General features: G+C 43.9%; 1 protein-coding gene across 15 annotated transcripts in view; it reads right to left on the bottom strand.

The window, feature by feature from the left end:
• The window catches only part of VEZF1 (vascular endothelial zinc finger 1), a 269,814-nt gene that overhangs the window by 117,116 nt on the left and 131,561 nt on the right, over positions 1-21,137 (bottom strand). For 8 of the 15 annotated variants that reach the window (XM_086954863.1, XM_086954861.1, XM_086954859.1 and 5 more), the window contains one exon: positions 11,408-11,458. The exons of the other annotated variants lie outside the window; for them this stretch is intronic. In XM_086954863.1, coding sequence (XP_086810989.1) covers positions 11,408-11,458 — 51 coding nt within the window. The remainder of the gene's footprint in view (positions 1-11,407; positions 11,459-21,137) is intronic. 15 annotated transcript variants of the gene reach the window in all.

Consider the following 21,137-nt stretch of genomic DNA (forward strand, 5'->3'; position numbering starts at 1 on the left):
TGCCAGCTTCGCGCTTTAATGTCTCACATGCACTGGCCATAATCCGCATTCTAAAGCCCCCTCGTTAGGCTTCCCTGGAGCCCCTACATAATTTCTCGCAGAAGCAATGCACAACCGCATTGGCTACACCAAGACCTAAAAAACGAGTGCAATCAGGGGAGCAGAGGGCAAGAAAAACTAGAGCAATAAGGGGAGCAGAAGGCACAAAAACGGGTACAATCAGGGGAGCAGAGGCAAGAAAAACGAGTGCAACCAGGGGAACAGAAGGCAAGACAACAGGCACAGATAAGAATGCAGGCACAGGAGGTAGACAGGCAACAGCAGTCACAGACACCAGAACACAGTATGGGCAGTACAGGGAAGACAGACAGCGACAGTGATACAAACCTAAGGCCTACCACTGGCCACCAGGGATGAGGCGCAGGTGGTAGCCTGCGGGTGGAGGAGGGCCTCAACTTTTACAGCAGCAGGTGGGGCAGGGACAGGACACACAGGCGGAGCTGTGTGGTGGGGGAGCGACCTACCAGCAAGGTCAAAGGTCGCTCTCCTCACCGTGCAGCGGCCGGCCTATATGGGGAGGTGGGAGGGAGGAGCAGCGAATGGGCAGTGAGGCGGCGGGCCGCAGGGGTCGCAGCGCCGGGAACGGGAGCAGCGAGGGGACCAAGGCAGGCGGGCACAATCAGGGGCAGTGAGGGGGAGCAGAAGGCAAGAAAAACGAGTGCAATCAGGGGAGCAGAAGGCAAGTAAACGAGTGCAATCAGGGGAGCAGAAGGCACACTCCTGGTAGGCCTTATCTAAAAGGTCTCACTCACTCTTTGGGACATAAAAGACATCAGACTGGTTATGGCGAAAAAGTGACAGGCATGGGGAAAACCGCTGTCGACTGGTACAATGTTCTTGAAAAGTCTTGCTTTTAATGGATGCCCTAGATATTGAGTAAGTTGCCAAGGGTCTGACGTGAACCGTGTTTTCTAGTTGACCTTTGACAACAATAAGAAGTCTCCGGAGGAGGCTGGAGATCGGCGAGGACATCCAGGGAGCTGGATTCTTACACTGCTTTTTCCACAGAATGAAGTGCATCCTGCTTATATAATTTTTCTGGAGAAATTCCAATCTACCTTTGCAAAGTGGTGGTTGAAGCTATTTTAGGATGCAAGTCCAGCTCTAGGAAATCCAGGTTTCTGCTTTTTGTGCCGTCTTCGTGGATGTGCTTGTGGAGTATTTTTCACAGAATCCTCCTAAAATGGGGGGTTGGGGTTAGCCCCCTAAGACAGTAACTTTCTTTTACTGAAAATACAGTGCAAGTCTCCATTTGCTATCTATCAGAATCTTCAAAGGAAAAGTATTACAAATGTCACTGTGCTAAGGCTTGTGTGCGGGAAATACATTGGTTATGTGGGACAAAAGTGTAGATGTTTTTCTGACCATAGGTGGGGTTAAATTTGAAGAGGTTTTTTCTCTCCCAGTCATGATGATAGTTTGTGTTTAAGGACAGGTCTCCCTTTTTCAGAAAAATTACACATTCGAACATATTTAGCCCAAAAAGAATCCTCAGTTCACTGAAAGCTGAAGATGCAAGCGACTAAGATCCAGGATAGACCAGAGAGTATCAGGTCAATGAAAGGCTACAGAGGAGCACTTCACAGAAACTAGCTCATACACGGCGTGGTCGAAATCTGAGCTATGCTGGCCTCTTGGAGGAGTTGGAGAGCTATCCCTTCCACTTCATTGACTGAAGTTCGGGTTGCTTCAAATGAGGTGGATTTTCTCCTAAACAAACTTCGATGAGGCCTATGACCATTGCAACACTGTTTACTGGGTATTCCCAGCCTGACAACAAGGAACGATTCAAGGATACAAACATATGAAAGATCCAATGCAAGTGAACACTAGATCTTCTTAGTTGCTTAAGACCATTTTCTCGCTAAATACTACAGAAGAGGCTTTTGTAGAAGTACTTAAGGGACTAATATGATGCCATCATTGCACCATCAGGATTCAAGCAAGCTGGGCCGAAGACGGCTGAAATGCCAGAAACCGGTCCCCGGTAGCTTGTCTCTTTTCTGGTGAAGAATTGGCTTGGTAGTTTAGTCTGCCCTGTTCCCATGATGCACTGGGCCAGGGACAGACTGATTTGCATATAGCCAGGTTCTGAGCTGGGATGGGGCAGTGAGATAAATAACGGTGATGGATCAAGCCCTGATCTTTGGACTAGGTAAGAGTGGTCTGCTTAATTCAGACACTCTGTTCATCACCACCCCCTTTTCTGAATCATTGCCAACAGTTTAAAAACTATTCGCATTTTAAAGAGGGACACGTTTAGTCATAAATTAAGCTTGCTCTAGAATGCTGGCACTCTCACATGTGGGATAGGCTTTCAGCCTGACTGATTGTTGATTAAAAAGTAAAAATAATATTAATACAAAAAAAATATCTGATTCAGCAGAGGTTGCAGGTGCGATGTTTTCCAACACCAAGAGTGCACTCTGATCAGCGAAGCAATGTAACTTTCTAATGTATGTTTGGCAGGCAGTGGAAAGTCATCCTCCCCTTTAACAATCAATCTTTTAGGTAGGCAAATACATGTAATTTTTGGGGAGATAGAAGTGCAGCCTCTTTTGGTGGACACTTTGTAAACACTGTTGGGGCAGATTTTGTTATAAACTGAAAAACTTTAAACAGGCAGATCCCCCAGGATATTGCGGCAAAGATTTGCAAATTTTGTGGCATAAAAATTTTCATTTTGCGGCATTATTGCGGAAATTTATTTTACTCATAATTATTCATTTTCAGTCTTCAATCAAGAGAAACTGTTTTTGCAGAGCATTCCACTTTCAAATAGGCATGTTTAAAGTGTATGAGAGTATTTCTTTGCTATGCTAAGTCCCGATGTCCTGTAATGGCTGGCAGTCATAGTCATAGGTTCTTGTATAGCGCACGATTCACCAGAAAAGGTCTCAAGGCGCTACAGCAACATTTTTCTCAAGTTGCTGGCAGCCATTCCAAGAACTTCCTAGACTCTGACTTCCGCAGGAGCAAGATGGCCCAAGGGAAATCAAGATCCCAGGGCAATTATAACTCTACTTATCAATTGACGTGCCAGTGAGAGTCTAAGACACTCTTGCAAGTCTAAATACACCCCTGCTGGATCCCGAAACAAGGAGAGGGGATGCATTAGTGCCCAATGCTGCTCCGCGCTTCCTGTCTACTCTCGCCCCAGAACAGGGTGCAGACACTCCTACCCTGATCAGTGGCATCAACACTTCCACTCTCCCACCACCGACCCGGTTTACAAGCCTACACCATGGTTTACTGTAATTCAATTCTCTCCCGGCTGCCCATGCACCTAAAATTGCGCAGTAAACAACAAATTGCACAAATGATTATACTGACTAACCCCCACCACCTCCTTCAACCTACTACCACTCCCTCCTCCAGGGCACACAAGTTCTAAAAAAAAGAAGTGGGGGGGACTAACCAAGTTTGGTAGTTTGCAAGTGACATCATGGCGCATGCCCCCACAAAGCGTGGCATTGCACGCGGGATCACAGGAAGTGATCTCTCTGGCAGTGACATCAGATATTAAGACCTCACACAATCCTTATCAGGTATATCATAAGTAGCTTTAAGCTTATTATGAGATTTAACGAATTAGATTCTGCTTTGGGCTTATGCCAAAAAAGTAGTGCAATTCCAACGAAAAATCTGGGCCTCAACTAATGAAACATTTGTTTAAAAGCCTTGCCACAAAGAAATTTGCAACAAGGAGTAGCATGGCAGTAAATCTCCACTGCTTAATTGGTTACAAAGTCGGCATTTTAAAATATTTTATGGTTTTAAAAAAATCTTCCAGAGGTGCCCAGTAAATCTCAGGGAATAATAATAATGGTGAGATAGGAGGTTAGAGCATTTGTTGGAGAGATCTGTGTTTTGTGCAATTCCAGATTTGCATCAAAGTAGTATAGAAGGTTATTGTGTCTCCTGTAAAGCACATCACATAACATGCAGATTAGAGATTTTTGTTTTATGTAGCTAGGTATATACGCCACTGCTTTGAACACTGAGATCTCCTTTTGTTAACTGCAGTTCATAAATTATAATCCTTCTAATATATATGGCACTGAAAGCTGTGAAGGACATGTGACTCCTACACCTTATAACCCTCACTGACTCATGTAACACATCTTGTACATTAATTTACACTTCTACATGATTTATTATCAATGTCTAATGTGTATGTCATGTAAAGCACTCCAATACCATGCAATGGGATGAGTAGCGCTATAAAATAAATAAAATAGTACTATTTAAATTGTTATTTTTGTGAATACTTGCAAAGACCAACACATCTGACATTCTTGCGGTGCATGCATGCATTTCAAGGGACTGAACAAAGTCAAAAGTATGCCTCTCTTAAGTACCTGTGAGGAGCGAACGTGCTGTGTGCTTTTGTTTCCCCTCCGTTGTATTTGCATTTAAGTTAAGTTCCAGGCCACATCCACAGCTAGCCAGACCTGAGCTAAAGGTTTTTAAACAAGTCTGACTGGACCGGTTATGGGTTTGTCTGTACATTACATGGTGATGTTACACAACCACATCAAATAATAAACTACTTTCCTCATAAAGGTGAAAGTGGCATCTTCTAAATGAAATAGATTGGGAGTTATACCACACATTGCTTGACAAAACACCATCAAAAAACGTGTTACCTACAAAGATCAAGGAATTAAAATATTTTGAATTATGGTTTCATCGTTTTTATGATTAGCATATTTTCGTTGAAATAAACACTATACAACGTATGCAGACACTAGTTCACTTGCTCTTTATTCGGCAGTGCTCACAGCATCAATTCACCAATAAGAAAGAATGCTATACAAAAGGAATACTAAACAAAGTGGGAAATGTTCACTGCTGCATAATTCTGAAGACTTTCTTGGTTTTTAGTAAATAAATCATATGCTTTAATTGCTTAACAGAAGAGTTCTCATTGAGTAAAAGGTGGCCAAGGCTAAAATTCGAAAAGCCACAGGACAGCTGTTTAGGCTGGCAAAGGGCTGAACTACAAACATTACTCCTTTTGATACTCGATCAAAAATGAGCCGCTTGATGGCCCCTTAACTTGGCCTTCATCTTCGATGCAGTTGGAGGGGAGAATTTAAAAAAACACTTCTTGCTGTGCCTGCACGTTGTTCCTGTGAACTAAATGCAGGAATTTACTGTTCTGAAAGCTTTCTGCCGTCCAGCTGCCAAGCTCTAATTTCGCTAGCACTTTTATAACAAGCATTGGAAATGCAATAGGTCTCGCAGCATTAGAGTTAGTGCATTTAGAATTGTTTATGGGTTTTATTTGTAAATCTTTAGCATTTTTGTTTCCTGTAGCCAATGCTAAAGAATTACAAATAAAAAAAAAGCCATAAACAATTCTAAAAGCTCTAACTCAAATGCTCCGAGACCTATTGCACTGTGTGAGGGTGAGGGGTTGAGGGTGAGTGAGGGTGAGGGTGGGTGAGTGAGGGTGAGTGAGGGTGAGTGAGGGGTTGAGGGTGAGTGAGGGGTTGAGGGTGAGTGAGAGTGAGGGTGAGTGAGGGGTTGAGGGTGAGTGAGGGGTTGAGGGTGAGTGAGGGGTTGAGGGTGAGTGAGGGGTTGAGGGTGAGTGAGGGGTTGAGGGTGAGTGAGGGGTTGAGGGTGAGTGAGGGGTTGAGGGTGAGTGAGGGTGAGTGAGGGGTTGAGGGTGAGTGAGAGTGAGGGTGAGTGAGGGTGAGTGAGGGGTTGAGGGTGAGTGAGAGTGAGGGTGAGTGAGGGTGAGTGAGGGTGAGTGAGCGTGAGGGTGAGTTAGGGTGAGGGGTTGAGGGTGGGTGAGGGTGAGGGAGGATGAGTGAGGATGAGTGAGGATGAGTGAGGAGGGTGAGTGAGGGTGAGTGAGGGGTTGAGGGTGAGTGAGGGTGAGTGAGGGTGAGTGAGGGTGGGTGAGGGTGAGGGTGAGTGAGGGGTTGAGGGTGAGTGAGGGGTTGAGGGTGAGTGAGGGGTTGAGGGTGAGTGAGGGGTTGAGGGTGAGTGAGAGTGAGGGTGAGTGAGGGTGAGTGAGTTAGGGTGAGGGGTTGAGGGTGGGTGAGGGTGAGGGGTTGAGGGTGAGTCAAGAACTTAATTAACCAAAGCATCGTCAGAACGTTGTTTGTGTGTATCTAATACTCATTTCATATCATTCGACACAAAAGCACTGCAATAATGAATGAAACATTTTCCTTTGGAAGTCTCTGAATTAGAATTAACGTGCCACGGTGTCTATTCCAAGGCTGCACTGATTTGGCCTAACAGTGGGCTGAAATGAAACCACATTATGTTGGATCAAATAGAGGTGTTATTGAAATACTGATTCGCGTTAATAAGCTGCGTTTTAAAATGAGCCGAAGACACGCTGCCACACTAAATGGTACTGGCTTTATTTATTTTTTATCACATTAATCTAATGCATGAAAAATTTTAACACCCACGCATTTTGGAATAAGGGCTCTGAGTGGATAATACATATACCCATCCATGTATTGTTACTATGATTGCAGTTACAGCTTACAGTGAGATCAGTATTCCTGCAGATATAGCTTCGGGGAGCAGTAGACCTTGGGAGGGAGGAGGTGCTGTTGCCCAGGGGGAGAGGGTGGGTGAGATGTGTGGGGCAGCTAGGCTGATGGGGCTGGTGGTACTGGGGGCACAGCACACAGGGAGGAGGGAGCAGCGCGGATCACAGTGCCATCGGATGGGCGGGGGGTCTTGTCGCCTTGCACAGGCATGAGGGAGGGTTGTCAGTCCGCTGCCCTCGAGGTGATTGCTGGTTTGGCTCCAACCGAAACCCATAGGGAGAAGATTCAGGGAGCGGCTGGTGTCCTTGTGTAGGGGGTTCGAGGTCCAGTCTTCATGCCCTCTGCCTTTCATCCTTCTGGGGCCAGTGAGATTGGTTGCAGTTCCTTGTCAACCACGGTGCCTACGGGCGCTCGGGAGACCTGGGCGGGGGTGAAGCACTGTCTGGGGAGGGATGAAGGGGTGTTATTGCGGTGAGAAGTGTGAGGAGGGCCAAGCGTTGTTTACGCGGGTCACCTTCCAAAGTAGCAGGGCATGGAACGAGGCGGGGTGGAGGCAGTTCCTCTGAGCGGATGGTGTGAGGTGAGGGGCGGTGTGGGTTGGGACGGTGGAACAGCATGTAAGTACTGTTAAACAGGAAAAGTGGTTTGGGGTAAAGAGTGGTATACAATTACAATAGGGTGTGGCTACACCCAATGTTTAGCCCAGGTACCACCTTGCGGGCCTAGCAGCAGTGCGCATGGAGGACTGCATTGCCCCCAGCGCGATGGTTCATATGGCAGCAGGAGTGGAGCAATATGCGGGAGGGTAGGTTAATGATGTGTGAGGATAGGAGGGTTGAAGTGTTTTGTCTGGGGCTGGCTCAATGGTTGTTAGAAAATTGCAATTCGTGAGTGGCAGGCTAAGCTCGGAGGGCGGACAGGATCACAGAAGGCGCAAGTTAGTCAATGGGGCCCGCTAGGCAACCGTAGGCTATAGTGGGGACCATAGGGGAAGTGATGTGGCCTATGCACAGAGCTGCCGACTTGGGAGTGGCTCAACATCCTGTGATCCTGCGCAGATGATTTACTCTTCTCGGAGTAAAACAAACCAGGTATTTGGCATGGGGTGACGCACGGAGTATCAGGAAGAAGGTTTCAATGGGGAGTCGGGTTAAAGGGTAGACCAAGGCGCACGAGGGGCGAGCGCGAGTGGCGGGGGGCTGCTGCAGGAGCCTCAGCTTAGGAGTTGTATATTTAGTGATTGTACGCAAGAGCGAAAGGTTTTGGGTAAGACAATAGCAGTACATGGCGGGGTATGAGGGGGTAAGCGAGGGGGCTCTAGGCTCAGAGCTGTTGACTTTGAAGCGAGGGAATGACATTTTAAACTCGGTGTGGCTCAACATCCTGTGATCCTGGGCCGATAAGTAGTCTCCCAGAGTACTGACGAAGAGGAATTTGGCCTGGAGAGACGCAACGGGGGGGAGGGTAGGGGGCATAAAAACGCTTCAATTTCGGAGGCAGGTTAGAGGGAGACAAAGCACAGGAGTGGGAGCGACGAGAGTGGAGGGGTATGGGGGGCCTCGTTTTGGTGGCTTAAGGAAGGGCAGCAAAGCGTCTAATTACAAGGTTAAGGCGGGGAACCAGGCTGCGCACGAGGAGGCTCGTGCAGATAAGAATGGAGTGGGTCGGTCGGGTTACAGTACATTGGGTGTTCCCCCACATGGGGGGTGGGGGAGCGTTGCGCCCCCACCCCCATGTCACATGACCGGGGTCTGCTGGAGCAGGTAGGAGCCCTTTAAAGTCCAGCAGTTTCATTAGCTGGATGCCTGCTAGGTGAGTCACCGTTGAGGGGGCGGGCCCTTAAGGAGGATGAGATCTGGGGGGAGGGGAGAGAGATGTACGTGAGAGAGAAGGCACACGAGGCAGAGAGACACCAATCACACGCACTCGATGAATCCTGATGAGTGGCGCTAAGTTTCCAAGGCGTTTCTTGCGACAGAGCAGCTCTGCAGGGGCTTTCCTGTTAACCTAATAAATAATGGTTCCGCTGTCGCCTCTGGTAGAAACCTCTGAGCTAAGAAATCACAAATGTTAAATGCAACTACGGTGATGTGCTGCGACTTAAGGAGGGGTAATTTTATGCGCTTACCTATTCGCAAACTAGTGGTTCTGCACTCGTGGCTGCTGGCCTGCGACTCCGTGTCTGCTGTTGGGAGTCGAATCAGCGTGTGATGCAAGGGGGCGTGTTTAGATCCGGAAATGGCGTTGCGCGAGTGCTGTGTATAACAAGACGGAGGGAAGAGAGGGGAGGGGGGAGGAGAAATGCGACACGGCGGGAAGGGGAGGGGGCGGAGCGGGTAAACAAAGACGGACGTGCACGCGCTTTTAAGCTCAATGCGCATGCGCATTGAGCTTAAAAGTCACGGGCACTGCAAGGAATCGCCACGATTCCTTGCAGTGTGGATAAAGAGTAGATAAGTCCCAATACTCTCGCCTTGCTCGATGCGCATGCGCATCGACAGGCGAGACCTAAAAAGCGCCGCCTTTTTACAAAAGTACTGATTTCGCGATTATTTTTCGAATCGCGAAATCCTGTGTGGTCTGAACAGGTAATCATATGCACCAGTTGCAAAGTAACGAACTTAGAGTATTTTGGATGCATCAGTAAATTAAAAGAAATATATTTTAAATTGAGTGTGGTGAAAAAGACCCCTTCACTTACACGTGGGATGACCTCCTGCAATATAGTAATCTAGAAATGAATTTTCATTACGTGAGTATTCCAGACATCGGGGTCCAGGACTGGAAATAAAGGGCGATCCTTCTTGGGTACTTCAATACACAGCAAAAACCAGTGGTGCTTTGCTGTAGATGCGCCTCTTCTACTGCTTCTACATGCGCCTTGAGACCCTCCGGGTGAGTAGTGCGCTATATAAATTCCTGAACTTGAACTTGATAGTGGAGTTGCAATCTCCTCTAACAAGAGACGATGGTTCCTTAGAACCTTTCTGTCTTCAACCACGGAAAGTACCCATGCCTTGACAGGGTATTGTTCTTACCTTTCAGAGTCTATCATGTATGCATCGCATGTGTCATCCTGCAATTTAAATGATTGTTCGTCCTCTGGCCAGAGTCCTTCCTTTGGCTCTTGATACAGAAGCAAAGGTGGAGAAGTAGGTGTGGTATACTTAAAAACTATTTTCCTTTCATTTAGTTTTATGCAATTTAGGTATTTTTGGTGTGCTTCTACGGTGCAATTACTTCCCTATATCTAATTTTTCCTTAACTTGGCTTTGTGGTATTAGGTACTCTTGCATCACAGCTGCAATGCGCCATGAGTCAGGATTAATAAAATAAAAAACTTTGAATCAGTAGCCGGCGCTGATGTCTTATCTCCAAGACATGTGTGGCATCCACTGATCTTTTTCAAGCAGGGCAGACTGCAGATGCGTGGACTTCTGTTCTCTTTGCCGGTCTTGCCTTAATTTTAAGTTTGATATTTCTTGGGTCTTGAGGGTCGCTTTAAGATACACAGGTCGCTTCTGAGGCCTCTCTTGAACAGTGAATCAACGCTCTAGTGGCTGTCTATCAGTGTCTTGGAATCAATGCTCACAGGAAGCGCACCTTCCTTCAAGGTCACTTTTTTCTCATGTGTGTCTCCTTTTTAGTCTTTGTGTGTAGGAGTAAAGTTTTTCTATTTTGATCTGTAGGTTTGAGTGGAGCTTTATTTTGTTGATTGCCTGCATGCTACGATTTTCTTATATCCAAAATGTGCTGGGCCTTAAACCTTTTGCTCCGGTTTATAATAAAAAAAAACTACTACACGCTTACTGCATGTCAGCCCAACTAGAGTCTTGATGGAGACATCTAGCGTTCTTAGCTTAACTGTGGGTTGTCTCTAGGAAGAGACAAATTACAAACCCAATCAAACGGTGTCGATCTCACATAACAATTTTGGCCAAAAGGAAATAGCATTTTTTCCATAACCCATCCCACTCAAATCATTCTCTTATAGCGTGAACCTTTAGAAGTGTGTGTTTTTTCGATAAATTGCTTAGTAGATGGTCCTTCAGCAGCAAAGGTGATCCCTTAGCACCCAACCCTCATTCTAATCGTCTTGTCCTGGTTGCAAATACATAGAATAAGATTTGAGAAAATAAAATCTGACTGGGTTTCGGGAGCTGACCATGACTCATTCAGCACATGCGTAGTTAAAACATAACAATAAATTAACTCTCAGTTCCCTGTACACATTCTCTACATATATTTTAACAAACATCACCGAAAGTTAAGCATACTGCAGCTTTAATTATTGGTACTCCAGCTCTCTGGTAAGAAAACAATGTTATCACCATGTACATCTTGTCCAGGGCCATAATGACCAATCCAAAGGAAATAGCATCAAAATGTACGACTGTATAAAAAAAAAACACTGTTCGCTTTTGGCAGAAAATAGTTGGTCTGTTTAAGGACACAGCTCATCAAGAACTTCAGCTGCATAGGCTATTATTCAATTAAACCCTGAAATCACAGCAAATAAAAGCATATTGATCTCAAATACTTTAAAAGTTATGTACTAAAGTGCGAAATAAGTTGTATATTTAGCATCATCCTAACACCCCAGCCAAATTTCTATCATTTGGAAATTCTCGAACCTAGAATACGAGCTTTTCAGGTGTTCTAGGAGGCTGAGGTAGAAGGGGCATATCAAAGGTTCCTGTAAAATAGGCTTTCATGGCATACCTTCAGTTATTACTGAAGACATGCTGCAAAGACACCTTAACTCTAACTCCCTTTACATACACATGTAAAGGATTAAACAATGGCAATTGGACGCTCATAAATACCTTCATATTTGATTCGATAATAACCTGGATTTTGAAGTTCATATGGTTGCCCTAAAAGTAGAAGAAAAATGTGGCACCTTATAAAGAATGAAAGCATGCACCATCTGCTGGCTTTCACAAGATGCTTCTCAAAAGAGGAAATAGCCAAGTACAAAAGGAGAAAGCATCTAAAGACATGCGGAGAAGACTCTGTATGGTTACGGTAAGTGTTAAAAGGGCTATAAACGCTTGTCAAATATTTGTCAGCATCAAAACAAACAAATGTTACTCACCTTCAGTAATGCTCTTTCTGGAGGTTACTCAACTGCACATTCCTCACCTTTAGAATACTTCCAGATACCAGACAGTTTCAGAAGAAATTTTCCAGCAAGCCTCCATCAGTAGGTAGCACCGTATGGTTCCACAGTGACTTCGGACCGCCTTGAAAGTGACGGAGCGATAGGATAAGTTACTTACCTGTAATCCTAGTTCTCTTCCAGGTATATACTCATCAAAGTCATAAGCACTGAATTATCTCCGCCCATGTGCAGGAACCCGGAGCATAGACAAAAAAATACATATATATGTGTGTGTTTTAGAAAAGTACATAGTACTAAAACACACACATATACATGTATAACATAATAAAAATATGCAGCCCCATACATACCCAATAAGAAGCTAAAATTACATGCATTTCTCTAGTATGAAAACACATACATATAATGTAAGAGAAGGACATGCACAGTAATATTATTCTGCAGTAACCCTTTATTTTCCTCAAGGAAAACGGGTAATAGCAGGCAATTAGCCTAAAAATAGGCAGCGTAGATAAATAACATCCTTGTACAGAAAGGAAAACTGTCACCTCACCTTTAAGGCCTCAGAGACCCTGAGAACCTTGCCTTTAAGGGCTCTAAGAGCCCCCAGCTCCCATCATGCACCACAGGTGACAGTTAGGTCAGTTCTTTTGTAAGGTATATGAAACCTGTAAGAACCTGCATCTAAGATGCAATAATACTGTATGAACTGTTAATGCTCGTCTGGTGAGGCGAGCGGGTTGCTTATGACTTTGATGAGTATACCAATGGAAGAGAACTCTGATTAAAGGTAAGTAACTTATCCTTCTCTTCCAGGGGATACTCAGCAATAGTCATAATCACTTAATAGAGTAGCAAGCCTATACCCACTTCCTCGCGGACGAGCAAAAAACAGCAAACAATTGATGTACACATGTTAAACGGTATTAGCAAACAAGTTTCTCAGCGAGGCTTGCCCAACCTGAGCATCTGTGTTAGCATCTAAACAGTAGTGGCGAGTAAATGTATGAACTGATCGCCATGTAGCTGCTTTACAAATCTCTGACACGGGAACATTCCTCAGGAGAGCCGTGGTAGAAGCTTTAGGGATGTATGACATTACAACGCATGCTTTTACATCGCATGCTTTTACATCGCATGCTTTTACATCGCAGGTTTTACAACGCAGGTTTTACAACGCAGGTTTTACAACGCAGGTTTTACAACGCATGCTGTTACAACGCATGCTGTTACAACGCATGCTGTTACAACGCATAGTGTTGAGGGGTGCTGGATAGTGAATAGATTAATTTACTATTCCAACTCCAGTCCGAGTGGATAGTAGGGAAGGTGTTGGATAGTAAATTAAATCTATTCCCTATCCTAGAGCGCCCCCCCAGCGCAATGCGTTGTAATGGCATGCGTTGTAAGGCTTGCGATGTAAAGGCATGCGTTGTAAAAGTTGCGTTGATAAGGATGTTCCCCAAGCTTTAGGAGTGGGCATTAGGTTTTCCCGAAGGGATTTGTTGGCCAATTGGTGTGGCAGTATAATACGAGAACCTATCCAACTCGAAATGGATCTTTTGGAGGCCGCAAAACCTGTGTTAACAGGACCATAGTTAATAAACAAACAAACTGATTTCCTCAGTGCCTTTGTTTTGTCTAGGTAAAACTTTAAAGAACCCTCTTGAGATCAGACAATGGAGAGCCCTTTCCGGAAGAATTCGGAGAAAAAGTAGGTAAAGTGATAGTCTGGTTAATATGAAAGTCCGAGACTACTTTAGGCAAAAAACTAGGATGTGTTCTGAGAACTACTCTGTTAGTGTGAAACACGGTGTAAGGTTCTTTACAACAGAGAGCCTGGATCTCGGCTCGGAAAACATGGCGGCCGGCTAACCAGCGGGTCGCGGATGTCGGGATAGTGGTGGTGTTAGTTTGCGAGAAAGGTCGATTGTCGGCGTTTGTTTTTTGTGAGCGCTTACCTGGTGGAAGTCACGGCGAGCTACCGGCAGATATTGGAGGCCGTTTGCCGGCTGGATACGGGAGACCAGCGGCAGCGGCGGATGGCGGAGAACCCAGTACAGCAACCCACTGAGACTGAGGGGGCGGAGTCGCGTTACCTGCCGGCCGGGAGCTGGGAGCGAGCGGCGCAGGGTGTCTGCAGAGGCCGCCGAGTGCTTGCAAAAATCGGCACTCCAACAAGCGGAGGAAGGGGTCGAGGGCTGGAAGCTGTCACGAGCAATCCTAACCCTAAAAGTGTACCGCAACGGACCTGTGCGGGGCAAGTAAGCAAGGGGGGGAACGAGGGAGGTAATTTTACAGGATATCAGTTAAGGAGCAAGAGGTTGGATAAAGAAATTCTTGTGGGGTTAAATAAAAGTGAAAGCACACAAGGGGAGAAAAAAAAAACGCTGAGACAGAGGAAAAAGCCTTCCCTAAGCCTACAGCATATAAATCCAAGGTCTCGCCTTCAAAGAGAGAAAAGAAAAAAAGACAAAAGAAAGAAAAGGCTGTGTTTAAAACCCCAATAGCTCCTTCACTTAACCTCTATTTTAAGCCAGTCCCAAAGGTGCTGGTGTTGAAACCCGACTGTCTCTCAGCTTCAAGATAGGGCTGGCAAGGCAGTAGAGCCTGAGGAAAAAATTGAATATTTATCAAAATATATGGAAGAACGCAAACAGGATTGGTCAACTCTTTCAACACCAAACCCATTTCAGGTTTTGGATACAGAGATGGAGGCGGATAAGGGAGGTAGCTGTGATGCAGAGGCATCTACGGAGCGGATATTTCAATCTACTACACCAGTCACATTAAATATGTTAGCTGAAAGCTCACTTACTGTTGACATGGAAGAGAAGGCGGAAGAAGATATATTTACAAGGAGAGAGGAAACCCTTAGGAATGAAAAGACGATGTTTTGCAAAGCCGAGTTGGCTTCAGGACAGCAAGAGAGATTTGCCTCAACAGATGTGTCTGTCATGGAACTCTTAAGAAAACTGGAACAGGATTTCCATTTAGGTTTTGAAGCCTCTAGAAAGAATCAAGAGTGTATTAGTGCTACATGCGCGCTGTTAGAGGATAAGATAGATAAATTAACGACACGTGCAGGAGAGATGGAATCCGCAATGAAAGTTGTGCAGGGAAGAGTTCTGGATAATCGTAAGGAGATAGAGACTTTATATTCTCAAGATAGGCAAATGGATGAAAGGTTAGAAAGGCTGGAAAATATGCAAAGGCGCAACAACCTAAAAATTCTCAAACTTCCAGAAGGAAAAGAGGGGACAGATATAAAGACTTTTGTAGTGCAGTTACTGAAGAAAGAGTTAGCACTAGAAGAAACTGAGGAAAGTTTGGCCCGTGATATACAACGAATACATCGAGATCCTTTTAGGTTGAATCCAGACCGGGCTAAGCCAAGGAAAATTTTGATTAATTTTGCGACATATTCATTAAAAGAAAAAATCCTGTCACTTGCTTTAAAGAAAAAATCTATTGTGATAGACGGAGTATCAGTTGACATTAGGTAGGACTTGTCACCAGCTACAGCAAACAGGCAATGGGAGATGGGAAAGCGATTGACACCTTTAAGGGAGATAGGAGCCACGGCTCAATTAAATTTTCCCACCTTTCTAAAAGTCATGTGGCACAATAAAATGTATATATTTCGTACTGTGGACGAGGTAGATGCTTTTTTGGATGTTATTCATAATGCAAAGAAATAGATTATCGGCCATAATAATCTGTAAAATAAAGAGACACTACCACTGAGACATCCACAGGCCTAGGCCATGGGAGTAATGGTTGGGTTTTCCAGGGAGGGAAGTGAGTGTAGGGAGAGGGGAGGGATAGGGGCAAGGGAGAAAATTAAAAAAAATATTCCTCATGAGCAGTCTTTCTGTGACTTAATCAGAAAGAAGAAATGGGCAGCATATGACAAGTATGACAAGTATGATGAGCAGGGCTAGAGATAAGGAGTTAAGGTTCCTTACATGGAATGTCAATGGGCTCCGAGTCAAATCTAGGAGATTGCTGATTTTGAAATATTTAGAAGATTCACCCGCACAGATCATCATCTTGCAAGAAACACATTTAACACAAAAGGAAAGTAAAGAGATATTTAGTACTCAAAAATGGATTGCAAATGCTATCTTTACATCTCAAGATCTGGTTACAAAGGGGGTAGTTATTTTGATAAGAAAAGGATCCGACATAGTAGTCGAAAATAGTGTAGTAGATAGTAGAGGAAGATGGGTGATTTGTAGTTTACGACTCTCGAGTGAAGTGTTGACAGTTGTAGGCTATTATGGTCCGAATATAGATGATCCCATAGTTTTAGAGAAAGTTGAATTGGAGTTATTGGATTTTCCTGGTAAAGTAATTATGGCAGGGGATTTTAATACAGTATTAGACGGGAAGCTGGATAGAGCGGGTAACACCAGAGCAATAATGAATAGTAAAATGACTGCCAAAGTTAAGTCAATGATGGGGCAACTTGGACTCTGTGATATTTGGAGATGTAAATTTCCACAACAGTTAGGCTTTACTTTCTATAACAAAAAGTATAAACACAACTCACGGATAGATTTTTTTCTGATTGATAATAGATTGAAAGAGAGAGTTACAGGTGTAGATCATTTAGGGGCGCATTTATCAGATCACTCTGGTGTGTTTAAATTTGAGTTTGGAAGCAGAAGAAATCACTTCAGTTTGGAGATTAGATCGGACAATTTTAGTTGATACAGAAGTCCTAGAAACTCTCAAAGAAGAGATACAAGTTTTTCTAGAAGTAAATGTGGGCTCAGCTAAGGAAGATACAGTATGGGAAGCGTGTAAGGCGTTTATGAGAGGTAGAATGGGAGCTCAGGGCGCAAAGAGACAAAGACTGTATTATAGTCAGGTCTCAAAGTTAGAAAAAGAGATTCGAGAGTGCGAAATTAATCGGATTCCCCAGGATGCGACTACTTTAGATGGCCCATGGGAGAAAAATCTTTTAGACTTAAAGGTTCAACTTACTGCGATACTTGCACAACGAGTCAAAAAGAGATGGGAAGCTAGTCAGTTGGCACATTTTTCATATGGAGAGGGATGTGGCAAGTTACTAGCCTGGAAAGCCAAGAAAGATGTCGTACGGAATCATATTAAAGAGATTAAGAAACCGGGCACAGATCAAACTATAACAGAAAATAAACAGATTGTAAAAGCATTTCAGGAATACTTCGCGAATGTTTATGCAGAAGACCTTTGTCCAGATAGGGATGAGATTGAGACCTGGCTATCTTTAATAAAACCATTGTCAGATGAGGATATGCTTGGGCTTAATAAGGAAATTACTCAAGAAGAGCTGATGAAAGTTATTAAGGATAGCAAAAGAGGGAAAGCCCCTGGACCAGACGGTCTACCCGCAGAAGTCTACAAAGCCCTAGAAAATACGTTGGTCCCCACTCTTTGTCACTTATATAATAAAATTTTTAGGGGGGAAGCGAAAATTCCAAGCTCTTGGAATGAGGCAAACATTGTTCTAATACTCAAACCAGGGAAATCTCCAAAAAATATGGATGCTTATAGGCCGATTTCACTTTTAAATTGTGATTATAAATTTTTCTCAAAAATTTTGGCCGACAGGCTTAGTAAAATCATTCATAAATTGATACATGAAGATCAAAGAGGTTTTATTAAGATGAGGTACTTAAAAGACCTTACCTACTCTTTGATAGGCATGATAGATTTAGCCTCTAAGTATGAATATCCCTTGGCAGTGATAGCATTAGACGCTGCCAAGGCCTTTGACCGAGTTAATTTTGTATATTTAAAAACTCTCCTGCAGTATCTTAACTTAGGAGATAAATTTACGCAATCCATTTTTTCATTATACTGTGCTCCGACTTCACGTGTACTTATAAATGGTACTCTTACACCTCCTATTAGGGTAATGCGGGGCACCCGGCAAGGATGTCCCTTATCACCTTTACTTTTTAATATATATATATAGAACCTCTAGCCTGTAAAATTAGAGCTTTAGAAGAGATACCCCCTTTTGCTGTGATGGACTGGTCAAGGAAACTAGGTCTATATGCGGACGATATTATTGTTTATTCTACTAGTTTAGTTAGTTCTTTGGAAAACTTAGTAAAGATAACAAAAGATTTTGGTAGGATTTCCGGTTACCAGCTAAACCAAGAAAAGACCGAGATAATGACTTGGAATCTTAACACGAGAGGGGTAAAAACTACAGCAGAAATGAGATATCTTGGTGTTAGGATTACACAGAAGATTGAGGACTTGGCTAAAATTAATTTTGACAGAGTAAAAAAAGAGGTCGGTGATACGCTAAAAGGCTGGATGAACATACCTTTGTCAATATATGGGAGATCTAACCTTGTAAAGATGGTGATTATACCAAAAATTACTTTTTTGTTTGAGGCTATTCCGTTGTGTTTTAAAAAGGAATGGTTGGCGAAAATACAAAGTATGATAACTTCATTCATTTGGGCGTCAAAAACCTCTCGAATTTCATGGAGGAAAATAAGAAGAAGTGTAAATAAAGGAGGATTGGCGACTCCAGATCTACAAATATATGCATGGGCTTTTTGTTTAAAAAATTGCAGGATGTTATTGGGTTCCCTTGTTCATTCTCAGATCGGCGAACTTTTTGGGATAATGCTGAAGATATCAGGTTATCATGAGTTTGGTTATTTATATAAGTTTGGAGATCCCAAGTTGTTTAAAAAAGTGAAACTCAAGACTCTGAGAGACTTGGCCGAGATTTGGTATAAAATAAGAAAAATAACTAAGATCCCTTATTTCAGTTATATGGCTCCGATATGGGAATCGCCGGGAGCTCCTACCTGGACAAGAGATGCGTTAGCTTTAAATTTGATAAAGGAGCCCACCTTACAAAGATGGAGAGATTTATTTCAAGACGGAAATTTAATTTCTTGGAGTTCATGTCAACAAAAGTGGGGCCCAGTTTTTTCAAAATACAAGTACTTACAGATCCAAAGTTGGGCAAATCATGCAGGATTAGGGATTGGACGGGAAAATGATTTTGAACTAAAATTGGAGCTAATGGTTTTTAAGAAGGAAGTTGCTTGCTGGTACTGGCGAATACTGGAAATGGAGGATGGAATATTTGATCTACCAGAGACCCTGTGGAAGAATAGCTTGCCAAGGATCGCTACAGAAGACCAATGGCAAGTAACTATGAGCAAGCTATATAGAATTGTCAAACCTGCAAACCTAAGGCGAAATGTTTTATTTACTATCCACTGGGCATACTGGTCCCCGTACAGGCTTTCTAAATTTAAGGATGGAGGAATTGTGGAATGTCCAAAATGTAAAGCTCCAAATGTTGATGATTTACACATGTTCGTATTGTGTCCGAATATCAAACAATTTTGGATTGACGTGAGTAACTCCCTTTCCAAATCATTGAACCAACCCATCGAGGTAAGCCCCGAATTAATTATTTCTGGGAGACATGATTTACAAAATAGAGTTTTGGGTAACAATGTTAGACTTATTTTTTATGCTATGTTGTTAGCACATCGAGAGATATGTAAACTATGGGTCTCACCACTCAGTCCTACCTTATTGGACTGGATCTTAGCCATGAGATATATGGCAAAGTTAGATATGTTAGATTGCTCTAAAAGAAATAGAGGTTTTTGGTTACCCTTCCTGCTAAATTTTGGTTAAAGTTATATTTATGTTAAAAGTCCGATGATTAAGCCCGTGCCTGTCTCGCTGGTATTTGGATCCGAGAAAGAGGAATAGAGATGGTGGAGGATACACATCTTGGGTCAGGTGGTCAAGAAGGATAGTCGAGAGGTGACTAGACTCAAAAATATGTGTTGTCTACGCCCCATTACTCTAGACCAGCCTAAGAGATAATAACAGCCCAGAGGTGGATTAGAACAAAGTTATGGGCGGCAAGAAGGCAAATGAGGATAAAAAAAAAAAAAAAAACCAGAGCCTGGATCTCACTCACCCTGTGAGCCGATGTAATAGCCACCAGGAATGCGGCTTTCCATGTCAAATGCTGCAACAAAGCTTTATGAATAGGCTTGAAAAGGGCTCCCATCAACTTTGTTATTACAATATTAAGCTTCCATGGAGAAGGAGACCTGACTGGTGGGTAAACCTTTAAGCCCTCAAGAAAATCCTTTACCACAGGAATTCTAAACAAAGACGTCTGGGTGGGGGACTTCCTTTAGGCTGCAATAGCTGCAAGGTGGACTTTGATAGAAGTGAACTGAAGACCAGATTTAGCCAAATGCAGCAAGTAGGATAAAATCACCTGTTCCTGACCCCGGATAGGATCATGTCCATTGTCAACAATCCACAGGAAGAAGCACTTCCACTTGAAGGAATACAATTTCCTTGTGGAAGGTCGTTTCGCTTCTTTGAGAATAGCCATACAGTCTGGATTAAATTGTAATTGTCCATATTGTATTACTTCAGGAGCCCTGCTGTCAACCATAGGGAGGAGAGGTTGGGGTGGGGTGGGGTGGAATACTTTCCCTGCCCGTTTGTATAGGAGATCCGGGCGGCATGGCAACCTCCCGTGTGCCACTTCTGATAGTTGAAGGAGGTCCAGAAACCACCACTGGCGAGGCCATTCTGGGGCTATTAGGATCATCCTGGCGTTGGTCCTGTACAGCTTGTTGATTACAGTTGGGATCAACGGAATCGGTGGAAAAGCGTACAGTAAGCAGAGACCATTTGATCAGAAGGGCATTCCCTTGAGAACCGTGTTTGGGGAATCTGGATGTGAAGACGGGGCATTTTGCGTTCACCGCGTCTGCAAACATGTTGATGTCGGGCATTCCCTAATCTCGAAAAACGCTGTGAGCGACCTCGTTGGTGAGAACCCAATTGTGGGCTTCAACGAAGTCTCTGCTGAGGAAGTCCGCCTGGGAGTTGAGAGAGCCTGGTAGATGAATGGCCACTATTGACAAGTCTCTCGCTAGAAGCCAGTTCCATGTGGTTTGAGACTCAATGGAAAGTGTTCTTGATCAGGTACCGCCTTGTTTGTTCAAGTAGTACATCTTTGTTGTATTGTCAGTTTGGATTAGAATGGACCGAGACTTGGACGGTAATAGTGACTTGAGAGCTTGATGTACGGCTCTCAGCTCTAGCAGCTTGATATGGTAACTCTTTTGAGTCGGACCATAGACCTTGTACTTGTAAAGGACCCATGGGAGCACCCCATCCCTGGAGAGACGCGTCCGGGACTATTATCTGAGTTGGAGGGTCCTGATGAAAAGGGACTGCCTTCATCAGGTGCAATCGCTTCATCCACCACCCGATGGAGTCTCTGGCTGATTGATAGATAACTACATGATCTTCCCAGCGCCCTGATACTTCCATATACTGATCTTCCAAGCATTGTTGTAATGGAAGCATTTGCAATCAAGCGTTTGGTACTATAAAGATGCAGGACGCCATCGAGC

The sequence above is a fragment of the Lissotriton vulgaris genome, chromosome 2_1 (genome assembly GCF_964263255.1).
Source record: "Lissotriton vulgaris chromosome 2_1, aLisVul1.2, whole genome shotgun sequence".
Classification (NCBI taxonomy): domain Eukaryota; kingdom Metazoa; phylum Chordata; class Amphibia; order Caudata; family Salamandridae; genus Lissotriton; species Lissotriton vulgaris.